This window comes from Spermophilus citellus, assembly GCF_964194105.1.
Source record: "Spermophilus citellus genome assembly, chromosome: 5".
Classification (NCBI taxonomy): domain Eukaryota; kingdom Metazoa; phylum Chordata; class Mammalia; order Rodentia; family Sciuridae; genus Spermophilus; species Spermophilus citellus.
The window spans coordinates 140,873,270-140,898,564 of record NC_138186.1 but is presented as its reverse complement, the minus strand read 5'-3'; the positions used below and the strand labels follow the sequence as shown (position 1 = coordinate 140,898,564).

The following is a 25,295-nucleotide window of genomic DNA, read 5'->3' as shown; positions in this document are numbered from 1 at the left end:
CTCCAAAACCTCTGTTCTTGTTCATTTCATGTTCCCTCTCAGCGTAACCAACTCCTGACATGGAACCTTTTTCCTGTTTGAGTTCTTTAGGCAGCATTTTATTCTCAGGAGGAATCCAGGCTGCAGCCCTTGCTTCATTATTCGGCTGCACACACTCGTTCCCCTGTTTGGCATGGACCTTGGTTCGTTTATATGGCAGCCTCTGTGCAGCTTGGTTCCGGGGCCTGCTGCATCTGCCCTGCCAGTCCTTCCTTCTAGGTCACTCCTCTTTGCACAGCCCAGCTCCCAACCTGCAGTTACACGGTTCCTGCAAATCATTCCATTGGTGCCTGGAAGTGTTCCTTGCTCATTCTCCTGTTAATTTTTCAAAAAGAAATATTTTCACCTGCTTCAAGAGAACAACGTAATTTTTACATCTTTTTAGAGATGGCTTTTATCAGTGAGATTAAAGGGAGTAAATGAAATGCCTGAGTTATTCAGCACTCTGTCTCAAAATGTTTTATTTCTTCAACCTTTCTTTCCTTTCCGCTTAATTTCTGCTCTGGATGAAATTTCAACCCCTTGGTTCTTCTAGCACTTTTTTCCTTTAATCATTTTTTTTCCCTTAAATGTCCTGATTTTTTTTCCTTGTGGGCTCTCTCTCTCTTCTTTTTTTTTTTTTGCCTGTTTCAGTGCATCCCCTGAATATTTTCCCCCTGACTTTCCTACCCATCAAGTTGTTGTACTCCTTCCCTCATTTTTAATATTTTTATCAGATTAATCAAAAATAAAATAGATATGAACTACCTCCCTTTTTTATCAATTACATATTTTTTCCTGAATTGAAAAATACTGACTCTCACTGCATCAATTTGTTTCCTCTCCTTTTCTAAGATCAGTGGATGTTCCCTAAACATTCAGTGCACTGGCCTTTTTTCAGTCTTCTACTTCATAATCTCTTAGGAAAAAAAAATTTGAGCATCCTGCTTTTAGAACTTTTCACTTCCTGTAGGTTCCATGGACTGACCTCTCTCTGCTTCCTACAGGTCTCCTTAATTTATTCTAAGCTCTTCTGCTTCTTTGTTCCACCCTCATATCAGTGGGTATTCACCACAGCTCTCATTTTCTTTGGAAAGAAATACGAGCCATGGAAGTAAGAGAAGAGAGGGGAATAGTACAGTTGGAAGTGAGAGGTCACAAAATACACAGTGGATTTCTTAGATTTGGAAATGCCATCATTCAGTCTCACTTGTCTTTCAGGTTTGCCTCCTAAAGGCAAGAAAGCTTGGTGCTGGGCATCCTATCTGGAGGAGGAGAAAGCAGTGGCAGTGCCTGCAAAGCTGTTCAAGGAGGTACGACCTTTCTAGAAGTACTGTGTGTAAGGGCGAAAGGGGCTCGAATACTGATGTGGATTAGTATTGTCATTTCCGCTGTCTGTTTAGGAAATGTGACTTGGGATAATTTCTCAAACACACTGCTTTTCATGTGTGTGTGACCCAGAAGGGCACCTCCAAGGCCAGTTAGCACCAGTGCATGCCTGCTTTCCCATGTGGGGCATGTGTGGCACTCACATGCGATTTTCTATCAACATTTACTAGACTTTCAGTTATGATTTTGAATAGGAATACTAATACTATTACTGGAAAATTAATGGATAAAGAAAAACTAGCATGAAATTTCATGTTAACATCATGGCTCAGAGAGAATGAAAAGGGGTTACTGAGATTTAGGTCTTATAACAAAGAAACATCTAAAAATGGGTAACTATATTGCATTAGTAATAATGAAATATTTTTCATAGAATATTTTTAAATTAGTTAAAAATGTAGGTTTCAGGTGTAGTTCTGAGTATGAACTGCTGCCCCAGGCTAAAACAGAGGAGCCAGATAGTAAATATTTTAGTCTGCTGGTGTCTGCTACATCAGCACAACTTGATTGTGTAGCATGAAGGCACCGTGTGGAACGTGGCAGAGTCAGGGGGTGGTTAGCTCACTCCTGCAAAGTTTTATTCATAAAACTTACGGTGGGCTGGATTTGACTCCCAGACTGCAGTTTGCTAACCTTTGGTTTAAGTTATTTAGTTATAATTAATTGTGGTTATGTAATAAATCTATCATATATATCTTATATATCTTCATGAATGAACATGAGGAGGTTTTAAAACATGTCACCATTTTTTAAAAACTCCTTCTGTATTAGGGTAGTTACATCAACAATGACAATATTTAATTTAAACAATGAATTTGTTTTACACATGGATTTGTTCTGGATAATTATTTTCTGTAAGTCTGGATCTTTACCAGATTTTTTTTCCTCTTCTTTATGAAAGTACAACTAATTACTTGAATCAGTAATACATTCAAGTGATTCGTAATATAAAAGTACCAAAAGAACATAAAACACAAAGTCCCCTAAAGCTCTATCCCCTTAAGCACTAGGTTTTCCAGCTGTTCCCTAAAGCTCTGTGCTCTTAAGCACCAGGTTTGCCAGGTGTCCACTAAGCCGCTGTCCTCTTAAGCACAACATTTGCCTCCCCTGAAGTGACCACCAGTACTAGTTCTTCTATTTCCTTCCTAGAAATTTTTAAGTACATACTAGCAACCTGCATATCTAAATCCTCTTCTCCCTCTTTTAAACCAGTGACACCATGTGTCCCATACATTTTGGACTTTGCTTTTTTGTTTAACTTCATAGTTTGTGGATTATTCCACTTCATTTTGTTTATCCCTTGATCATTCTTTATACTCCTGTGTATTACTGTGTCTTACATCTGCTCCATAAAAATTGAAACTGTTCCCTGCTGATTGACACACAGACACATACATATTTTCAGACGTTCACTATATGCTCTAGTGACCTTGTACACCTGTCATTTTGCACCTGTATGTTAGGTAATTTCCTAAAATTTTGAATTGCTGATTTGAAGAGAATACTCAGTTTTTTTTTACAGATATTATGAATTTACTAGAGATTGTACCAGTTTTCGTTCCTATTAGCAATGCATACCTTTACCAGTTTTCCTAGAGCCACCTATCCAGCTCTTTACCAGTCTCATAGGTGAAAGACATCCTTGTTTAATTTTAATTTGTGCAACTAATAGGTGAGGTTGAGTATCTTTTCAAATGTGTGAAAGACAAAGGCTGTAAACCTTAACTTTCTTTTCTATGACTTGCCTTAATCTTTGTCCATTTTGCATTGAATTATTCTGGATATTTTGTTATAATTTATATTTAGTTGTTTTTTTAATTTTTTTCCCTTATTTTTCTGGCTAAAGAGTCTTTAGGAATGATAATTATTCACATTTATAACTGGGCCTTTGAGGTGATACTAAAGCTGCTGTCATATTGCTTCTCAGTACCAGTCCTTCCCATATAACAAAAATGGATTCAAAGTTGGCATGAAGTTGGAAGGTGTGGACCCTGAGCATCAGTCCATGTACTGCGTCCTTACTGTGGCTGAGGTAAGCTTTGCCTCTTTCTTATTTTTAAAATTAAATGGTGATCCTGGGTGTTATGAGGAAAACTGTGCCTTGGGCTGAGTGCTCACTTCATGCCAGGCAGGTCGCTCAGTGTCGTGTGTACGTTATCTCCTCTACCTTCTTGAGAATTCTGATCTGTGCCAATTGTGGGTTTTTTTTTTTTTTTTTTTTTTTTTTTTTATCCTTGTTCTATAGATGAGGGAGCTAAGGTTCAGAGATGTGAAGGTGATATGTACAAGGCCACAGAGCCTCATCGTGGTGGAACCAGGATTTCGCCTCAGTTCTGACTCCATAAATGTTTCCATGCTACATTCCTTAACATAAGGAGCAGACCAACAGATATTTATATTTTTGTGTGTGTTTTGGGGTGTCTCTGAAAAATTTTCAAAAAAGTGGCTACGTCAAATATCTCTTTCTCCATATGTACTATAAGTCCAGAGTTTTATTGGGAACATTTCTTTTTGATTTCTTTTTTTCCTTCTTTATTTGCCTCCTTGCTCCTTCCTGTGATCCAAGGTTATGCATCTTTTAAAAACCTTCCCCAAAGAATAAGATGATCTTGGCTACTAGGTTTAGTTATCATAATATTCTTTCAGTGACTTGGTGAATTTGTAAGGAGCTTGGCTCTTGCAGAGCACATAGTATATGACAGTTGGATGATGGCAATTATAGTGAGTGATAACGACAGTTACTCTAACCTGCAGCACATGCCAGGTAGTGATCCAGCTTCCTTCCATCTCTTAATTTATATTGGAAACAAGCTTTTGAGATGGAGGCCATTCCTCTGTCTTTCACATATATAGTGAAAGGAAAACACTGTATTCTGCAGATTCTATATACAGCATGAGAATACTGGGACAGTGTGATTCAGATTGTGTGTTTTCTCTTTTTTGGACTCTGGAGTCTTTGTTAGAACCCCTGAGTTGGAAGGGGAGAGCTTCTTTTTTTTTTTTTTTTTTTTTTTTAAGAGAGAGTGAGAGAGGGGGAGAGAGAGAGAGAGAGAGAGAGAGAGAGAGAGAGAGAGAGAGAGAGAGAGAGAGAGAATTTTTTTTAATATTTATTTTTTAGTTCTCGGCGGACACAACATCTTTGTTGGTATGTGGTGCTGAGGATCGAACCCGGGCCGCACGCATGCCAGGCGAGCGCGCTACCGCTTGAGCCACATCCCCAGCCCGGGGAGAGCTTCTTTATGGACAGTGTCCTTTGAAGAGGATGAGAACCCTGGAGTGGTTGAGGGCCAGGTGTGAGCGCTGCCCTTGAAGAATAAGGATCAGGCAGAAGAAGATGAGCTGGAGGATTCTGAGGAGTAGCTAGAGACAGAGAAGGGTGCCAGGAGCAGGGTCTGCCATAGAAAGGAAGGGGAGAATAGTGTCAGATGCTGTGCTTGTTCTCCAGAAGGATGAGGTCACTGTGTCCTGAGCCAGCCCATTTAAGTAAAGCAGAATTGAATTTGAATTTAAGTAGAGCAGAATTGGATTAAGCATAGATTGTCTTTGAGAAGTTTAGCTGTGTGTGTGTGTTCCAGCTCTTGGTTTTTGAAGGAGATGTATTTTACCTTGTCTAGATTTTTTTTGTGTGTGTTTTTGGTACTAGGGATTGAACCCAGGGGTACTTAGCCACTGAACCACATCCCCAGGCCTTTTTATTTTTTATTTTGAGACAGGGTCTCCCTAAGTTGCTCAGGGCCTTGCTAAGTTGCTGAGGCTGGCTTGGAACTTGAGATCCTCCTGTCTCAGCCTCCTGAGTCTCTGGAACTACAGGTGTGTGTCACCATGCCCAGCTCCAGACTTTTTTTTTTTATTATAGAAGTTTTGTTTGCTCACTGGGAAAATATCAACTAGTGTGAAAGCACTAGTTCTCTATTCCATCCCCTTTTCCTCTTTTGTAGCCCAGAGAGCATGACCTGAGAAGTTTACTGTGTCCTTCTAGATGTTTTCTATGCATATTTTTCTTTGTGACACATATATTATATACATATGTATGTACTTCATATGTATTATATATTTCATATATAATATATGTATGTACTTTTGGCCATGGGTATTATTCCATTTCATGGAATTGCTTTAATTCACTTAATTACTCTCAAATTGATAACAACTGTGTGGTTTTCTTTGTTATAATTAACAAAAAGTACTTGGATAAATATCTTTTATATCTGATATGTTTTTGCTTATGTAAGTACATCTGTCAGATCCATTCCTAGAATTGCCAGGTGAGAAGTTCTGGACATTTTATGGACATTTAAATTTCTTTCTTTCTTTCTTTCTCTCTTTTGTGTGTGTGTGTGTGTGTGTGTGTGTGTGTGTGTGTGTGTGTGTGTTGTGTGTGTGACACATCCCACTATACTAAGATGGAACCCAGGGGCACTAGCTCTACCACTGCAGCTACATCCTTAGCCATTATTATTATTATTGTGGTGCTGGGGATTGAACCCAGGGCCTTGTGCATGCAAGGCAAGCCTGTACCAACTAAGCTATATCCCCAGCCCTATTTTTTGTTTTAAGATAGGTTTCACTAAGTCTCTCAGACTGGCTCTGAGCTTGAGATCCTCCCCACTAAGCCTTCAGTTGCTGGGATTGCAGGCAAATGCCACCACATCAGGCTTGGATATTTACATTTTTGATGTGTGTTGTTACTTGGTGATTCATAGTATATCAGTTGTTACATTCTCACAAAGGATGTATGAAAATTTGTTTAAGACTAAAAGACAAGTCTCTTCTTGATTTTTAAAACTTTCCCTCCTTCCTTCCATATTCCTTTTCCCCTTCTTTCTTCCTCTTTTCTTTTTCCTTTTGTAATGGAAAGAAACCATAAATAGTTTGAATTTTGAGAAATCCACTAGTGAGTCTGGTCCTGGAAGGTTCTGAGAGAGCAGCTGACACAGGGGATGGGAGCAGATGGGATGCAGATACACAGGGGAGTACAGGTCTCAGCCCTGAGGAGGAGTTTCTTCCTGCATTTGAACAGAAGAAGGGGGAACAGCTTGCTATTCCTGAGCACAGGCAAGTCGTACACTTGGAGGAAGACACTTGAGGGGCATCTTTGACACAGAAGGTGAATCATTGCCTGGGAGTGAGGAGTGGAAATAGTGGGATGGGCAGCTGTAGGAGAGGATTTGAAGGCTGTCGTGCAGCATGGGAAAGGGAGTAGACAGAGCTGTTTGGGAGTGTTCCTATGTAGCAGGGCCATCCCAGCACTCGGTCATGGGTGGTTCTCAGGAGTTTATTGTCACTATTTGAAATGGTTTTGTTTCACAAATTAGTGCACAGGGAACTGTTGCTTCCAGAGGACATACAGTGTTAGGTTCCTTCATGGCTCTGGGCACAGTATTTTTATAAACTGATCAATAGATAACCTGATTTACATGAGTTTCTGTTTAAAGACTCCTTATTTAGCTTATATTTTTGTTTCATTAATAGTGAGCCCGTAGCCAGCAACACTACAACTCATGTCTAGATGAAGCTTATATAACCCATGTATTTTCTCTGTAAGGCACGTCACAGCATTCTGGCATTCAGGGCCCCCCCTCCTTTTTTTTTTTCTTTCTAGTACTGGAGTGGAACTTTAGGGCGTTATGCTGGCTAAGTGAACTACTCTTTCATTGAATTATATCACCAACCTCTTTGGGTTTAAAGAGCAGACATCAACAAAAATGTGACAACCATGTGTTATGGTTTGGATCTAGAAATGTTCATTGAAAAGCTCATGTTTTGAAAGCATGGTTCCCCATTGCAGGAGTGTTCAGAGTTGAAGTGAACTAGGTGGTAACCCAAGGCTGGTGGGGCATGGCTGGAGGAAATAGGGGCTGGGGGGTACTCTTGGGGATTATATTTTGTTTTCTTGCTTTCTCTTTGCTTTCTGACTGCCATGAGCTGAGCAGCTTTCCTCCACCACGCCCTTCTGCCTCTCCTCAGGCCCAGACCAGTGGAGTTGGCCAACTGTGGACTGAACCTCTGAAATCATGGGTCTGAAATAAACTTTCCCTCCTTTAAGTTATTCTTGTAAGATCACAGTTGCAAAAAGCTAACGCATTGTATTACTAAGAAGACACATCAAAGGAGACTCATTTACAGTATAGACCAAAGTAAGAAGATAATACCGCCTTGTCAGCCTTGGGTGACTCACATTTTTTTTTTTTTTTTTGCCACAGTATATGCACATGTTCACAAACACTTGGTGTATTATTTTGTGGATTAGAAATTGGTTTTAGCAAGCAGGTGTATTCTGAAATTTGGAATGCATGAATAATGAAAACCAACCGTATATCATTTTTTCTTTCCCAGCACTAATCACTAGACTGGGTATAGTGGGTATAGCTAGGGCATACGTACACCCTTAGGATATTGAAGTTTAGCCAGATGAAGTTTCAGGAATGATATCAGGACCAGAGTTTTGAAAAATTGGTGAGAAAATATTTTAAGTGATTGCTACAGAAGCAAGACTTGGTGAGGGGCTGCTAGGAAGAAGATAGAAGGATCAACGCAAGGTTCTTGTTTGCTGAGATAGAAGCAGAAGTGTATTGAGAATAGCTGGGTGAGCAAACTGGAAGAACAGAAGGTGTCTTCCCAGGGTTGGACTTTTTAGTATAGGTGTTGAGAGGCAGAGCAGTTCCTCATGGCAGGCAGATCAGATCACAGGAGTGAGTCTCCAAATGGAGAGGAAATGAAAGGCACAAGGAAACCAGGGTCCTGGGTGAGTTTCCCTGTGGATGGCCAAGTACTCATGAGTCTGTGCTGGAGAGTTGGAAGAAATGAGCAGCCTTGAGGAAAAGCTTTAGAGGGATGACTGGGTGAATCTCTGGGCAGGGAGGCTGAGGATATCTGAGATTGTTCCCAAAGCATAGCATTCCAGAGACCAAGAGGTATATTGACAGACCATGGAGAGAAGTGAAGGGGGCGAGTCAAGGGGTAGAAGCTCAGAGCCGTGCTACTACAAGGGCACAAGAGGCTGTAGGTGACTAAGGGGCTTAGCTCCTTCCCATGGACCACAGAATGCTGCATGCAAGGCAGGGTAGAGAAGCAGCCCATGAACTCCCTCTTGGCATGGGTGGATGTACAGGTAGGAACAGCCCTGCCCTTTCTGAGAGAGTGTGTTTCCCAGAGTTGCCAATCTCTTCTCAATGCAGTGACTCTGTAGTCTCCAAGGGAAGTCAGATTAGTTGTAAATCTTATGTATCAATACATTCTAATTGAAAAAATACTAATGTATAAAATTAAAAAAAGGGCATTATTTGTTTTGCCTCTTTCTTCTCACTGCACTTCCAGAAGAAATCATTGTTATTGTTAATGTTTTGGCAAATTTTCATCAAGCTTTTTTTTTTAGTATGAATTTACATAGTAAACTTATATTTGTAAGTGTATACATAAATGCGTATGTATAAATGCATATTTTAGGGCTGGAGTTGTGGCTCAGTGGCAGAGTGTCTGCCTCACACATGTGAGGCACTGGGTTTGATACTCAGCACCACATAAAAATAAATAAATAAAATAAGGGTATTATGTCCACCTGCAATGAAAAGTATTTTAAAAAATAAATGTGTACTTTATACATACATATGTATGTATATACACACAGCCAAAGATACTTAAGTACACACACAGACTCTCCCACACGTATAATTTTATCAAAAACAGACTCATCCTATATAATTTGTTTGCCAATTAAAGCTTAACAGTGTGTCTTAGAGATCTTTCCATGACAATAATTGTACAACTGCCTCATTCTTTTGGAATTAATTGCTCTGACTGTGTACTCTGGTCTCAGGCTTGTTGGATGGATTTCTGCAGGACACATATGTGCTCCTGGAGTAGTTAGAGGTCTGGCGTGTTTGGGAGTTCCACTTGGAACTCATCTACTGGTGCTTGTGAAAAGAACATTGAGGGGCTGAATCTTATAGGAGCCCAGGATAGACTATTACCCAAGACAGGTCCCATAAATCCAGAATATCCTTCATTGTGGTCGTGTAGGCAGATGTACAGTGAGGGTTACATTGTGAGTTCTTACTAGCATTGCATGGAACCTGTCTAGCCTAAGTATGACCTGGAAGCAGCTTTTCTTTCTTTTAGCCCAGGTGCTGGTAGAGAGGATTCAGGTGACTTCTCTCTGTGTCTCCTCTGTCTTTGCCCTGTAATATGCAGAGTAGGAGCCTCTACCTTGGGTCCTGCTTGAGCTGGGTCCAGTTTGCTGGTCTGGCTTCAGCCCTGCCAGCTCACCATGGTGATTTGTGCTGGTACAGTTCAGGGAATGGAGAGAAGATATTTTGTATTTGTGGAAAATTATTCTTCACCCCATATCTCTGTGCTTCTAATGGTACTAGAAATGTGGCCAGAACATCAGCTCTTTGCAATATTGCCTTTAGATTTTGTAATTTGTATAGTTGTTTTTGTTGCTGTTAATGAGGGTGGCTTGATGAACGTAGGCTATTTCGTACCTTGATGTCCTTGTTAATTAGTTTTTGTATGTGTACTTTTTTTCTTTAATTACTCAACCTGAGTTCCTATTTCAGGTTTGTGGATACCGAATAAAGCTTCACGTTGATGGATATTCTGATTGTTATGACTTCTGGGTAAATGCAGATGCTCTGGATATTCATCCAGTTGGGTGGTGTGAGAAAACTGGCCATAAACTTCATCCTCCAAAAGGTATTATCACTTTTTGTTTCATATTTTAAAATCAGTAAGAACCCATTTGTTTAGATGTTATCAGATAATTAAAATGCTCAATCTCCTCTTCTGAGGCAATGTTAACTTTAATAAAATTATGAAAATTAAGGCAAGGATGGTTTTTCTTTGGTGATTTGCTAATATCCTTACTTCAGAAGCCTTGAATTGTCATTTTTGTGGTGATAAGCTAAAAAGATCCTACCTGCTTTATTAATATTTCTTCAACTTCCTACTTGTGCCTATAGTATTCCCCCGAAATAGAATATTTTGAGGGAAAAAATAAAATCCATTCGAATCAGCTCACAGACTGTACTGCTGAGGATTCTAACTGAATTCTGACAGAAACAGCCTGATGATCAAAAAAAGTGCGCATAGGTGTAAAATGTATTTGTTTCCTTACGAATTTTCTTTGTAGCCATCTCTATTCATTTAGAATTGAAAAAGATTATTAAAACTTATTGAAAGTAAACATAGCTCATGTCTCAAAATGCAATTATAAATTATGAATTAAATTTTATTTATTGAAAAAAATTGTGCAAATGCTTGAATTTGGCATGTTGAAGTTACAGATAAAAGTCGGACTGGAAAAGTTAAGTGCAAAATGTTTTGATATTTTACTAATCTGTTCATATATGCTTTTACTGTAGGATACAAAGAGGAAGAATTTAATTGGCAGACCTATCTTAAGACATGTAAAGCCCAAGCTGCTCCTAAGTCATTATTTGAAAATCAGAATATAGTAAGTACATCCAGAATACTTTTTCTTTCAAAGGAAGTGATTTTTGAGAGTCTTATAAGATAAATTACAAGTGATAACAAGGAGCTATCATAAATTTTATTGCCTTGGTAAATAGAGTTCTCTTATCATTACTAAACTTTAAAATTAACTTAAAATCTTCATGAATAAATACTATGTCATAGCCATATTAAGGTTGTCTTATTATTGAGTGATAGTAGGCAACATAGTTCAAATCCAGGTGTAATATTTTAAAGATGCATACAAAGTGGATTACTTTATGGTTGCCATCATTTAATTAGAAGTGGTGTTCAGATGGTATTCATATGGTGAGATGACTATAGCCCTGTTTGGGTTTGCACGCAGGAGGTCACTGGAGTCTATGAAGTACTTCACTGTGGTTTACAGCTTTATTTACAATGTAACAGAAGCAAGGCAGGATATGTGCATTTTTACTACATCTTGACCTATATTCCCACTTCTCGTTCCGTTTCTTTTCTGCATCTTTGAGAAGCCTGGAATCTTGAGAGGCTCTTTTCTTTCCCAAGTTCTTCTCTAATCAGAAAGTGCAGAAGGCAAATCAAAATATCATCTTTACAACATACATGACCTATTTCTGCAGACAAATGAACTTCTTGATCCTAGCCCCAGAATTTAAGGGATTTACTGCCCTTTTCTACCTGCTAGGGCCAGGGAACACTGGACCCTCTGGCAGAGCAGAAGCTGTGCACCCTGTAGCCCAGCTTCTCCTCCTTCCCATATGCACCTGCTCAGTAACAGTGAGTTGCAGTATGGAGAGTGGCAGTCATTTTTCATGAACAGAGTTCACTCCAAATGGAAATAAACATTGGGAGCTGGGAAAAACCCTCCATTTGGGAAATGACATTAACCAGTTGGTTTGAAGGCATCAGGCTAATGGATGAAATATTCTCTGATTAAATTGAATATAAGCCAGGTTGAATTAGAGAAATTAAGATATATGAGAGAGTGAATGTGTGGGAATGTGAGTGTGTGTTTAGAGATCTAATAGAGATAATGGGCTAGGTTATTATTTTATAACATTCTAATTGAGAAGATAGCTCAATTGTTGAAATGTAAACACTGCCTTGACAGTAGGTTTTCAGTTAAGACTTACCCCTGGGAGGAAGGTCAGTTGGGTGGAAACTCGGCAGCCTGCTATCTCTGCTCCGAGTTCCTAATCCCTGTCTGGTTCTCTGATGATTTCAGGCAGGGATTTGATTAACTGTGCTGACCTGTCCTATTACATTCTGTGCATTGCTAGCATACAACTTAATCTCAGGTTGTGAGTTTGATATCCAAGAGGCAACTGATTTTTCTATTTCTAGATTCTCTACCTCAGAATAGTCAAATATTTAAGTTTATAACACTGATAAATAATTGCAGGACTAAAATGGGTATTAAAAATTTCTGTGTACTATTTGTACTTGCTCCTTTAATTCGTATAGAATTTTCTCTAACATTTTTCAGATATGTAACTATCTAGATTTTTATAACAATCCCTGTATAATTATAGTAAGAAGAGAAATAATTTTTATTTTGCTTAGTTAGAATAATACCTGTATACTTCAATCTGAATAGAAAGGGTTTTTTAGAAGGCTAAAAAAAAAAAAATCCAAAACAACCACCACCAACAACAACAAAAAACCCCTTGCAATTGATATAATTGACATCTGAGTACCCTATTCTGCAGTTAGGATATTTTTCTCATAAAAGATTATAAGAGATGTTTTCATATTACTGTCCCTCAAGCACTAACTCATATTGAATTTTATTTCAAGTCCAAGATGACTGATAATCTATAGATTTCCTTAAATTACTAGCTATTTTGAATGGCTGTCTGTACATTAACAGTCATTTCATTTGCTGCTGTTGTAGCATTAAATAAAAGTTGTAATAATCTGCAGCCTTTCATATATGAAGATGACCTACTTTCTGTAGAGTACTCTTTTGGGAGCTCTCAAAAGTGGGAGTGAATTTGTACTGACTCATGCACATTTTTAACTTGATTAAGTAAGTGCATATTTTTGAAATAACTTTTGTTGTTAAGTCTCTAATCAAGGAAAAGAAAGCCAAAATGGGAACTATATGATGAATAAAACTTGCTTGCCTAGCATGGTCTTCTAACTAAGGTACCAAAACACATGTTAAAATTAATTATTCTGCTAGGCTGTGGATGTTGTAGTTTTGAGGCTCAGAAAGTTAATTGGGTGTAACCATAGAGGGTATTTTTTAATTGTCTTTTTGTGGGGGAGGGGAATGATCCTGCTGTGAAACCAGCACATGATTTTAAAATTATGTGAATATAGAAATAGATGCTGGGCCTTTGAGCAGGGGTGCAAAGTGTACAGGTCTTGGCTGTTGTTAAGTGTGTGCTTGTCTATAATTAAATCTGCATGTTTCCATAGACAGTGATCCCATCAGGCTTTCGAGTTGGAATGAAGCTTGAGGCTGAAGACAAAAAGAATCCTGCGTTCATCTGTGTTGCTACGGTAACAGATATGGTGGACAATTGTTTCCTGGTACATTTTGACAACTGGGATGAGAGCTATGACTATTGGTGAGACATTTTCCATTAATGTGTGCTTTTTAAAATGCAGTGTTTATCCACATTAACTAGGTGCACAGTTTGAAAACAGTAACAAGGCAAAGCTTATAACAAAGCCAACAGTGCTCTGCCCCACTCTTTCCTAGTTCAGATTTTTCAGTTTTCACTTGCTCCATATTGCATGTATTTCTAAATAACATCTTTTAATGCTACTTCATGATTTTATTTTAGTTGACTTCCTGCCATGAAAGTGAAATCCATAACCACCCCCCACATTCCCAGTGTAACGTGTGTGTGCACATACAGACTTACATATTCCCCTTCATCTGAGTGTCTTCTGTCATTTTTTTTAGGAATTTATTTTAATTTTCCATATTTTCATACCTGGTAGCTAATTTCACCATTCATAATAGCTGAATGCAGCTGCATTAATTGATGAACATTGTTTTAATCCTTACCATTTTTAGATATACTGTAAAAGGTAAAGACAACATATTCTAAAATTATGTGATTGGAAAATAGTGTAGTAAAGCATTCATATTTCATTTATTTATTTATTAATTCATCGATTTATTTATTGATGTACTAGGGATTGAACTCTGGGCCACACACAGACTAAGCAAACACCCTACCACTGAACTGTATTCCCAGCCCCTTTTATTTTGAGTCAATTAGTGGGACTTAATAAGTGGGTCTCACTAAGCTGCTGATGCTGGCCTTGAACTTGCAATTCTTCTGTCTCAGCTTCCCAGGTAGTTGGCATTACAAGTGTGTACCCCCACACCTGACAAGCCATCAAACTGTAATTAAACACTCAAAGGATTTTTCTATACCCAACTCATGTTCATTGGTTGCTAGAATTCAGTTTCCTGGTTAAAGTCATTTTTTAAGTCTTTAGTTCTATTTAGAGAACCCTGGAAGTGAGAATATTTTAGAGAAGTGACAAAAGTGTTTATAAAATTTGGCTAATGTTATAGTATCAAGTGAACATTAAGTTATGTCAATATGGCCAAGATTCTGGGAAGCTCATTTCTTGACCTTACTTTTAATGTGCACATATTTAAATATTCAATAGACCCATCAATGAACTTTCATTACTCTTCCTACTGAATTCTTAGATATTTATCTTGAATTGTTTTAAGAAAGAAGAGAGTGAATTTAAATTTATTTGCTATTCAGATTTTTTAAATGCTTTCTATTATATGTTTACTTTTTACAGAATTTTTGTAAACTCAGGGAGACAAGTCATTCCGTGATTATATGTAAGAGTCAAATCCTTTAGAATATTTTGGTTGTTTTCCCTTATGTTTTTCTTTCAAAAGCATAATTTTGCCTCATGTGATGTTTTATTCAGTTTGTGACAAAAAATTTATTGAAATATATTCATATACAAAATGATTAGCTGGGCATAGTGGCGCACACCTGTAATCCCAGCCGCTCCGAAGGATGATGAGTTCAAAGCCAGCCTCAGCAACGGCTAGATGCTAAGCAACTCAGTGAGACTCTGCTTCTAAGTAAAATACCAAATAGGGCTGGGTATGGGCCTCAGTGGTTGAGTGCCTGGTACCGCCCCACCAAAGTTCCTCCTGAATGTCTTTTACTTAATACCAGCAGTTGCCAACTTATGTCCAGTGTCGTTTCCTCTGTAACCCTGCTGTTAAAAACCCAACTCTAAGATTGTTTTCAAGCCAATTCCAGATAACAAAGGTTTTTTTTTTTTAATTGGTTCACAACATTACAAAGCTCTTGACATATCATATTTCATACATTAGGTTGAAGTGGGTTATGAACCCCCAATTTTACCCCAAATGCAGATTGCAGAATCACGTCGGTTACACATCCACAATTTTACATAATGCCCTATTAGTAATTGTTGTATTCTGCTACCTTTCCTATCCCCTACTATCCCCCCTCTCCTCCCCTCCCATCTTCTCTCTCTACCCCATCTACTGTAATTCATTTCTCTCCTTGTTTATTTTCCCATTCCCCTCACAACCTCTTATATGTAATTTTGTATAGCAATGAGGGTCTCCCTTCATTTCCATGCAGTTTCCCTTTTCTCTCCCTTTCCCTCCCATCTCATGTCTCTGTTTAATGTTAATCTTTTCTTCCTGCTCTTCCTCCCTGCTCTGTTCATAGTTGCTCTCATTATATCAAAGAAGACATTTGGTATTTATTTTTTAGGGATTGGCTAGCTTCACTAAGCATAATCTGCTCTAGTGCCATCCATTTCCCTGCAAATTCCATGATTTTGTCATTTTTTATTGCTGCATAGTACTCCATTGTGTATAGATGCCACATTTTTTTTATCCATTCATCTATTGAAGGGCATCTGGGTTGGTTCCACAGTCTAGCTATTGTGAATTGTGCTGCTATGAACATCGATGTGGCAGTATCCCTGTAGCATGCTCTTTCAAGGTCTTCAGGGAATAGTCTGAGAAGGGCAATAGCAGGGTCAAATGGTGGTTCCATTCCCAGCTTTCCCAGGAATCTCCAAACTGCTTTCCAAATTGGCCGCACCAATTTGCAGTCCCACCAGCAATGTACAAGTGTACCCTTTTCTCCACATCCTCGCCAGCACTTGTTGTTGTTTGACTTCATAGTGGCTGCCAATCTTACTGGAGTGAGATGGTATCTTAGGGTGGTTTTGATTTGCATTTCTCTGACTGCTAGAGATGGAGAGCATTTTTTCATGTACTTGTTGATTGATTGTATATCCTCCTCTGAGAAGTGTCTGTTCAGGTCCTTGGCCCATTTGTTGATTGGGTTATTTGTTATCTTATTGTCTAATTTTTTGAGTTCTTTGTATACTGGATAACAAAGGTTTTGATGTGTGAATAATTCAGTTGGTGTTGAAAGATGAATTTTTAAAATTTTTTTTATTTAATAGCTTTAATGTCACTAACGTACTCAAACATTTCTCCCAGTTTTGTCTTGGTATCTTATTAGTATTTGGATTTTTTTTTTAATTTTAGGGTGAAATAAGGCATATTCTTTATAGTTGCTTTGATGTTTTCTTGATCTCTTTTCATTGATAGCTCCCTATTCCTTTATGGTTTTTTTTTTTTTTTAACTTTTTAATCTTTATTGAATTGTTTTGTTCTGTTGAGTCTCCCACAGTATGGGTTTGCTTATCTGTCATACCATGTTTTTCTGTTCTTAATATTTTCTGAAAATTGTTTTTTTTTTCATTTAAGATTGTTTATATCTATTTTGGGTAAATAGATGAGAAAAGTTTAATTTTAGAAATAGCCTGACCTGCCGTAGGTCAAACATATTTCACTGCTCCTGTTTGGTGGTCTGTGAAGATGGCAGTTCTAGATCCAGTCCTTTTAGTAATAAATGATACTAAATTATTGGAATTTGTTGAAATGGGGAAGTTGTTTTCCTTTTTATTTTTTAAAATTTTTATTTTGTAGTGCTGGGGTTCAAACCCTAGGCTTTGTGCATTCTAAGCAAGCACTTGTCCCTGAGCTACATTTCCAGCCCTTGTTTTGTTTTTAGAGTTCTGATTCACTTTGGGAGAATTTTTATTTTCAAGATTTTGTGTGATTTAAACAAAATGGGTGAATATTAGTTTATTTTTGTGCTCATAAGTATTGTTGTGTTTTAAAGGTACTATACACATTGCTTATTTGATAGACGATATATTGCCTTTCAAATTGGTCTTGGAAAAAAATAACAAAAAAAATCTAAAAGAATTTGTCACACTCATTTTTCTTAGTGTCAAATGCCTAGGGAACAAACAGAAAGGATCCTGGAATTTTTTTTAGAAAAAGTAAAGAAAAAGACTGTTATAACTCTGATTTTACACTTTTGTAAACATAAACGAATGTAATTATTTTAAGGATGGAATGTTTTTTGGGATTACTTGTACTTTTGACTATTGACATGAAATCATATATTGTTAATTGTCAAAAAAGAATACTGTATGTTCTCTTCCTTAACATTCAGTTAAGGCACACTGAAAATTACTTAAGCACACTGGAATTTCTCCAGTTTTATTAAATATTATGTTCTTTGATCTTTGAATTTTGGAATGGTTTTTATCTGCATAAACTACATTGGTGTGTAATTGAAGTTACAGATTGGCTTGCCTTTCTCAATTCGAAATACTTTCGAAATGAGATTTTCTTCCTCCTTTGATTTGGATAGTAATCTTGTTTCTTTTTGTATTCAAGTGGGAATCAGAAAACATAGATAGTCTATATACATTTTTTTATGTGATATTGCATGTTTGGTTGTAATAAAGTATTTCTTCCTTCAAAGGAGGAACATGATAAAAATGTGTTTTGTCCCAGGGGTAGAATGTTGTTCTTCCGTAAATGACTTAACTATTCTAAGCTTTAGTTTCCCCTAAAGAAAAGAGGGAATTAATATTAATACCTATTTCATCCTGTGTGGTGGGAATTAAAAAAAGTTTTAGGAGCAGAAACAAATTTGCAAAAGGGTGAAGAGATTGTAATAAAGGAAGTCAGAGAAGTTTGGTGCTGAAGTCAGAAAAGGATTATTGCTTAAGGGGACTCTTCCTGCACACAGGGTGTTTTGAGCGTGGTTGTTTGGCAGAGGGAGGTCATGGACCACCATGCAAGGGGCAAGTGGAGGTATCTGAGATTGTGGAGACACCAATAATTTTTGTCTCTCTCAGCCTGGAAGGAAGAAATAAAAGGAAAGTTGGAAATCTGTGTGATGAAATGACATCCTCTTCATCTTTTCCAGATCACTGTGTTAGAGATGTTCACCTTGAAGCAATTAATTAATATTTACAGCAGCTACTGTGGGTAATGGGCTTGGTCAAATTAGGGATGGAAAGGAGAAAGAGGTGACTGAACCTGATGAGTTTTGGGGTTCAGTGGTAAAGCAGAGAGTGAAGGAGGCCCTGAAGAGTTAGCATATGATGAGGAGCCAGGAGAGTCTGGTCCTGGTTAATAAGTCGGCAGAGTCATGCTCTGGGTTTAAGGAGTGGGGGAGGCCAAGTGTCCTGCATTTCTTCAAAGAACCTAAATCATTATTGCTTAAATGAGGATACTTTGATGTTTTCTTTAAGCAATTGTCTTTATATATATATTTTCATCTTTTTAGTTACAGACGGACACAGTATTTTATTTTTATGTGGTGCTGAGGATCGAACCCAGTGTCTTACGCATGGTAGGAAAGCACTCTACCTCTGAGCCACAATCCCAACCCTAAGCAAGTGTCTTAAAATGTTCTTGCTTGACCTATGCCTAGATCGGTTAAGTTCTGAATGTATGCAGTATCTTTGTTTAGCTTTTGGCTGTGGCTAATAAAACCAGGATGTCTGGGTGTGGTGACACATGCCTATAATCTCAGCGACTCAGGAAGCTGAAGTAAGAGGATTGAAAGTTTTGAGGCCAGCCTCAGCAACTTAGTGAGGCTCTCAGCTACTTAGCAAGACTTTGTCTTTAAATAAAAATCAAAAAGGACTGGGGAGTAGCTTGCACCCTTAGGTTTAATTCCTAGTACCAAAAATGAATGAGTGAAATAAACAAAATAAAAGGAGGATCTCTTTTTTTCCAACTCAAGGGCTTGGTGAAGTCACTTAGCTTCTTTACATTTCCATAAATGATCTTCATTTCTGTTCACTTTATCCTTCCACAATAAACATAGATTTTTCATGGATTTTATTCATATAATTATTCGCCCTTTTAATTATCTACTAGTTTAGATCTGATTGACTCTTAACAGTCTTCATTAATAATCTGCCTGTACTTTAATTTTTAAAAAATTCTTTCATGATGTACACAAAACCCTAAGATAGAGGGGTACAGAGATCAGTGATGTGCTGACCTTTTCACCACTGGTTGTTCCTTTTTTCTTTTCTTTTTTGGTGACAGTTCTGCCTTTGAACACTAGGTGGGACTAAGAGATGACTTGTTTTGCAGTGGGCTTCACAGCCTCTCACTTTTGAATGAAGTGTTGTTTGCTACTGGGAGCGTTTAAGTAAAATAGGTAAAAGTGGGCCTATTTTTATATTCTCTATTGAGATGGCTTTCTTGTTTTAAAATAACTTTGATCAACATATAGGTAGTAAGATCTTGTATAATACTAAGGTAGTACAGGAGTGAGTGGCCATAATAGCTCATGGTATTTTCCTTAATTATTATTTAAAGAGAAAAACCAATAAAATAAAAACAGAGTTATTAATATTTAATGTTCTTTAAAGGAACCTTCCTGAGTCTGGTAGATAATTTTTAGAAAGTACTCTACAGTTGTATTAGAGTGAGAAGGAAAGAATCAGACAGTTGTTATATATTTATTATTTTTTCATTTTTATTGAATCCATATGTAAATTAGCCTCCTTTTTTAGAGTAAAGGCAATTTGTCATTAGTAATAATCCATAACCAAAGTGAATATTTACAAAAACATTAGGGTAGCTGGAAATAAAGCCCCATAACCCTGTTTATGCAGTTCATAACAATGCAGCTTAAGGAATTCTGCATTGAAATATATTTTATGAAAATGTAAGAAATATAGTGATTACCATATGCATTTGGCATTGACCTAGCAGTATTTGTTTTTCTTGCATATTCCTAAAATAATGATATACACACCTATAATATATAAATAAAAATGGTCATCTGTGGAAGGGGAAGGTATGAGACAATGTAAGAATAAAAGAAGAAAGGAAGAAACATCTAACTGTAAAATTCAAGGTATATTTTACTGAAGTAAGTGCTGGAAAAAAAATCAGCATGCTATAGTGGTTATGTCAACTCATCATGTTCTACTGCACAAGGCTGCATCCTCTGGAAGGTTGGTTTGTAGGTGGTGACTATATGCTGACCTCATTTACTCTGAACAAGTCCTTTGTGTTTCAGTACTCATTAGACTTGCTTATTTGCTGGAAACTCTAACCATTGCTGCCCTTCTGGCTTTCTGCCTTCTGGTTTCCCATCTCAAGGATGGTGTTGAGACTTCCAGATCACTCAGAATAAATACAGCCTGGAGAATAGAGGAAGACTGGGCTCCTTGGCATCTTTTAGACCAACATTTCCCAAACTGATATTCATAGTTTGCTTAATAAAGCAGGCTTTCATCATTAACTGTCTTTAGGAAATGCTACATTAAACAATTCAAAACTGGTTTCTTTATAGAATAACTTCATAGTCTTTAGTATGCTCATGTGAATGTAAATCTCTGAGAAGTATTATGTTGTGTCACATGGTCAAAATATTTAAGTATGAAAAAATATGTATTTTAACTTAAGGAAACCTATCATCTTTGAGAACACACCTGGGGAACTATCATAACCGCTTTTCAAAAACATATTGTGACATTACCTTTAGGTGCCTATGCATTCTGTAGTATTATTGTGTCTATCCCCTTATGAAGATAGCCTTCATTTCCTTATACTGTATTTGCCTGGCAAAATCCCAAACCTAGTAGGATCCAACTTTCTGCCCATTCTATTCCTGTAGGGGAGCAGTTAAATAAACCTGGAGAAAGACACATGGCACACTGACTGGTCGACTTGCTGTTGGTGGCTGCCAACCTGAAGTGAGCTAGGAGTCCTGTCCTATCCTTGTCTATTTTTCCAAACTACTAAATTTCATTCTCCCTTTTCCCTGCTTCAGACTTCTCACATCTTCTTCCTATCCTCCCTCTTTCTTGATACCTTGATTCCTATTTTATTGGGAAGGAAAAAACCAAAAAAGCAGAGGAGACTTCTTCATGGCAGCACCTCTCATTTCCACCCTTAGATTGACTGTGGGTGACACGCCTTGCTCTCAGGGACTGGGCTCTCCTCTCAGGGACTGGTTTCCATTTCTTCTCACTGAGTGAGTTCTCTCTTCTTCATCAGTAGATAACCTTCTCTATTGAATTATTTCTACCAGTGCCATATAAGAGAAGGGTTTTTGTTTGTTTTAATACTCATTGTATCCCTAGCATCTAAAACAATGTCCTGTTAAGGAATTTGCTAGGCATGTACTTCTTGCCTAAATCCGGTAATTATTTTTTCATCTCGTTAAGCACATTTTTATTTTCAAGTAGTTTTAAACATAAAAAGGTTTATGAAATAGTATAAAGAATTCCCCCAAATACCTCACCGATCTTCCCCTAAGTTCACAACTCAAACAGTAAAGCAAAACTTCTCTTTTCCTCTTTAGTGATTAATTTCTCAGCTTTCTTTTATGACAGAATCCCTTAAACACATTTTCTTTATGTCCATTTCCATTCTTTTCTTCCATTTTCCCTTAAACCCAGTTTGTTCAGTATTTTGCTATTTTCCATCCCCAATTTCACCAAAACAGCTCTTGTCAAGGATACTGATGACCTTTACATTGAAGACTTCAGTGATCAATTCTTGTTTCTTCTGCTCTTTGGTCTGTCAGCAGCATGTGACCCATTTGATTTCATTCTTCTCTTTTTTTCTCCCCTTATTTACCATCAGTCCTGCGTGGACTTTGCCTCCTACTCTGCTTACTCTCTAGATGTCTTAGCTCTGCTTGTGGTATTAAATATGATCTCAGATATTGGTGACTCCCAAACTTGTATTTTTGCAAGGGCCTTGATATTGCCCTTGAACTCCAGGGTTTGTGATCGTTATCTATTTGACATCTTTTATTATCTGTCAAACATGTCAGTAACAGAATTCCTCATTCAACACTTGGAACACCAGTGATTGTGTCTGCTGTCTCCCTCATCCTCCGAAAACAGAAGCTATTTTCCTGTTGTGCGTTCCCAGAGCCTTATGATGTCTCAGCTTCTTCAGTGGACTCACATTCTTCATTAAATCCATTAGTAAATCCTTTGGGTTCTCTCTTTAAATATATGTCTAAAATATGATCACTTCTTGGCTAGCATGCCTGTGGCCCAGGCCACCATGGTCCACTCCTGCAGTCGCCTTCTGACCACCAGAGTGGTTTACTGTCTTTGTGGAAGTCAGAAAAATTTGAAACATTTACCAGGTTAATCTTCTTCTCTGCCTAAAAACTCTAGTTTACTCCCAGTAAAATCCTAGTCCTAATGTGGCTTGAAGGCCCTTCCTGTCTGACATCGTATTCTGTTGTCCTGCTTCCCTCAGTCTGCTCCTTCCTATTCCTGATATAATCCTGCCAGGTTCCCACTCCACAACCTTTGGACTTGCTGTCTTTTCTGTCCAGTATAGTTTTCCTTCATACATGTTTAAGTGGCTCAGTTCTCTTTATCTCTGGCACACTTGTAGTATCTAGTATAGTACTAGCACTATGTAAAAAGTTGCTATACTGTTCTATTTAGAAACATTTTTTAAAAGGTCTAAAGCCTGCATATGTTCAGTCTAGGTGAACCATTACAGATCTAGCCACACTTTCAGTTGTGGTTGGCTGACTGTGGACGTGGAGCCCAGTGGTAACAAGGGCCAACTGTATAGATACTTTGGTGGCACAACTCTACGTAGACATAAAATGTAGTCAAGGAGTCAATTATGTAAGTGCAGAAGTGTTCCTTTTATATAGCCTAGTCAAAACAGGTTCTCAAGTAAGACACCACATGAGCAAAGACTTGAAGGGTTTGAAGAAAAGGAGATAAAGTATACAGGAGGGTAGACACAGAAGTTGTATGTGAATGCTGTGCCATTGTATATATGGACACCTGTAGGGATCCTGGAACCAATTCCCTGTAGATACAGAGGGACAACTGTATTTTGTTAGTTTATTTGTTGTCTCTTCTTGCTATGCTGCAAATGCCGTGAGAGCAGCAACTTTTAATCTGTTTTATTTGCCACACTTTCCTCAGATTCTGTACAGTGCCTGGCACATCATCGACACTCAATATTTGAATGAGGAAGTGTGCACGTGAATGGGTGAAGCATATTGCATGTTGAGGTGGGGAATACATAGAAAAAGTACGGTTAGGAGGAAGTCAGATGTACATTTATATATAGATAGAAAGGCTCTGGAAGAATACATATGTGGCTGTAGTAAAGATAACAGAGAGGAGAAGAAAGAGGTGAGGAAAGAAACAGCATGTTCTAGTATCTGGCCTCTGCCATTCTAATGGGTAATGGAAATAGCATGTGATTGACTGTGATTGAGCTTCCCAACTTTGAACATATGCTGTGAAATAATTTTAGTTTTCTTGTGTGCACATGGTCTTAAGTTTATTTTTCTACATAATGGAAATTCCGAATTTTAATGTTACCTTTGTAATGTTTTAATGTTATCTTTGAAGTTTCAGTATATAACAAAATTAGTGGGGCAAAGTGATTGAGCTTCCCAACTTTGAACATATGCTGTGAAATAATTTTAGTTTTCTTGTATGCACATGGTCTTAAGTTTATTTTTCCACATAATGGAAATTCCGAATTTTAATGTTACCTTTGTAATGTTTTAATGTTATCTTTGAAGTTTCAGTAAATAACAAAATTAGTGGGGCAAAGAAAACCTCATGGTGTCAAAAGCATATGCTATTTGCTAAAATCTACTTGGTATCGATGTATTGGAAGAGCGAAAGATTTTTAGTCCAGCAATTTGTTTTCAAATTTGACCATAATAAGCAGAACTCTCTAACAGTGTTCAGAATCTCTAACCTTTTTTTTTTAAAAAAATTCTGCTATTATTTGTGAGTTTATCTAATTACATTTTTTAAATTTATGTAACCTACAGGTGTGAAGCATCTAGTCCCCACATTCATCCCGTTGGTTGGTGTAAAGAACATAGAAGGACCCTTATTACTCCACCAGGTTTGTGTTTGTCTAGTATCATTCATATACCTCAGGAGTCAGCAAACCTTTTCTGGAAAGGGCCAGACAGTACATATTTTTAAGTTTTCATGCCGTAGAGTCTGTCACAACTTCTCAACTCAATGGTAGCACAAAAGCAGCCACAGGTAATAATAGTGAACAAGTGTGGTTGTGCTGTAGTCGCACAGTGTTTGTAAAACATGCAGCAAGCTTAGCTCACTGACCCCTGAGGTCCCTTCAAGTAGGTGAAGCATTGGCTAAGTTTGTATCAGTCTCAGTTTTTTGTCTTCTTTGGAAATATAAGTTGTGCTTTCAAGGAACTTTCATTTTTAACTTGAAATTCATCTCTAGGCTTTATATTAGTATTTAAAGATATTGTCTAATTTAAAGATTTTCTCTGACTGCAGACGTGAGTTGTCTAGGCTTGAACAAGTACAGAAAGGTGCCTGGGGGGACACAGCTCTGTGGGTGCATCATGATATTCACACCATTCATATTTTTCTTCCTTTTTATTGGTGTATTATAATTATACCTAACACTGGGCCACACCATTCATATTTAAGTGAGCACTTGAAGGTTTAAAGTTTTTACCTAGAGCTCACACATTCCCTTTTCCTTTTGTGTGTGTGTGTGTGTGTGTGTGTGTGTGTGTGAGAGAGAGAGAGAGAGAGAGAGAGGGAGAGAGAGAGAGAGAGAGAGAGAGAGAGAGAGAGAGAGAGATATTCCTGGTTCAGAAATAGATTTGCACCTTATAGTAGTGGTACCTCTCTTTTCTTTGAAGTTCTCTGGTCCTCCAGCTGTCCGCCTCTGGCCTTAGGGCCTTCCCAACTTACTTGCTTGCATCCTTGTTCTGTGGCATTTTGAATTTATTTTTTGTGTGGTGAAGAACAGATTCTGCAGCTTCGTTGTAGTCAAGACTGTGTTTTTGAGCACTTCGCTATGGATGGTGTCATAGTCCCTACTGGTAGGGAAAGGCAGGGACACGGGCTAACACAAAGCCTCACAGCACAGGAGGTGGCTGCTCAGCAGTCACAGGAAACGGAGGCCTAGCTTTGCTAGGAGCTGTTTTGTGAATGTGGTCCACAGCGTGTGAGAGCAGAGGTTCAGCTTGACAGCAGGTGAGAGCAGAGGTTCAGTTTGGAGTTTTAAATGCTAGTCTCGTTCCATTCTAGGGGCTGATTTCATT

General features: G+C 37.9%; 1 protein-coding gene across 1 annotated transcript in view; it reads left to right on the top strand.

Annotated features, from left to right (window-relative positions):
- LOC308649974 (lethal(3)malignant brain tumor-like protein 3) overlaps positions 1-25,295 on the top strand; it is a gene marked incomplete at its 3' end in the record, with an annotated part of 84,533 nt that overhangs the window by 35,072 nt on the left and 24,166 nt on the right. The window contains 6 exon segments of the mRNA XM_081295895.1: positions 1,240-1,331; positions 3,335-3,439; positions 9,966-10,101; positions 10,770-10,861; positions 13,285-13,436; positions 24,033-24,109. Coding sequence (XP_081152021.1) covers positions 1,240-1,331; positions 3,335-3,439; positions 9,966-10,101; positions 10,770-10,861; positions 13,285-13,436; positions 24,033-24,109 — 654 coding nt within the window.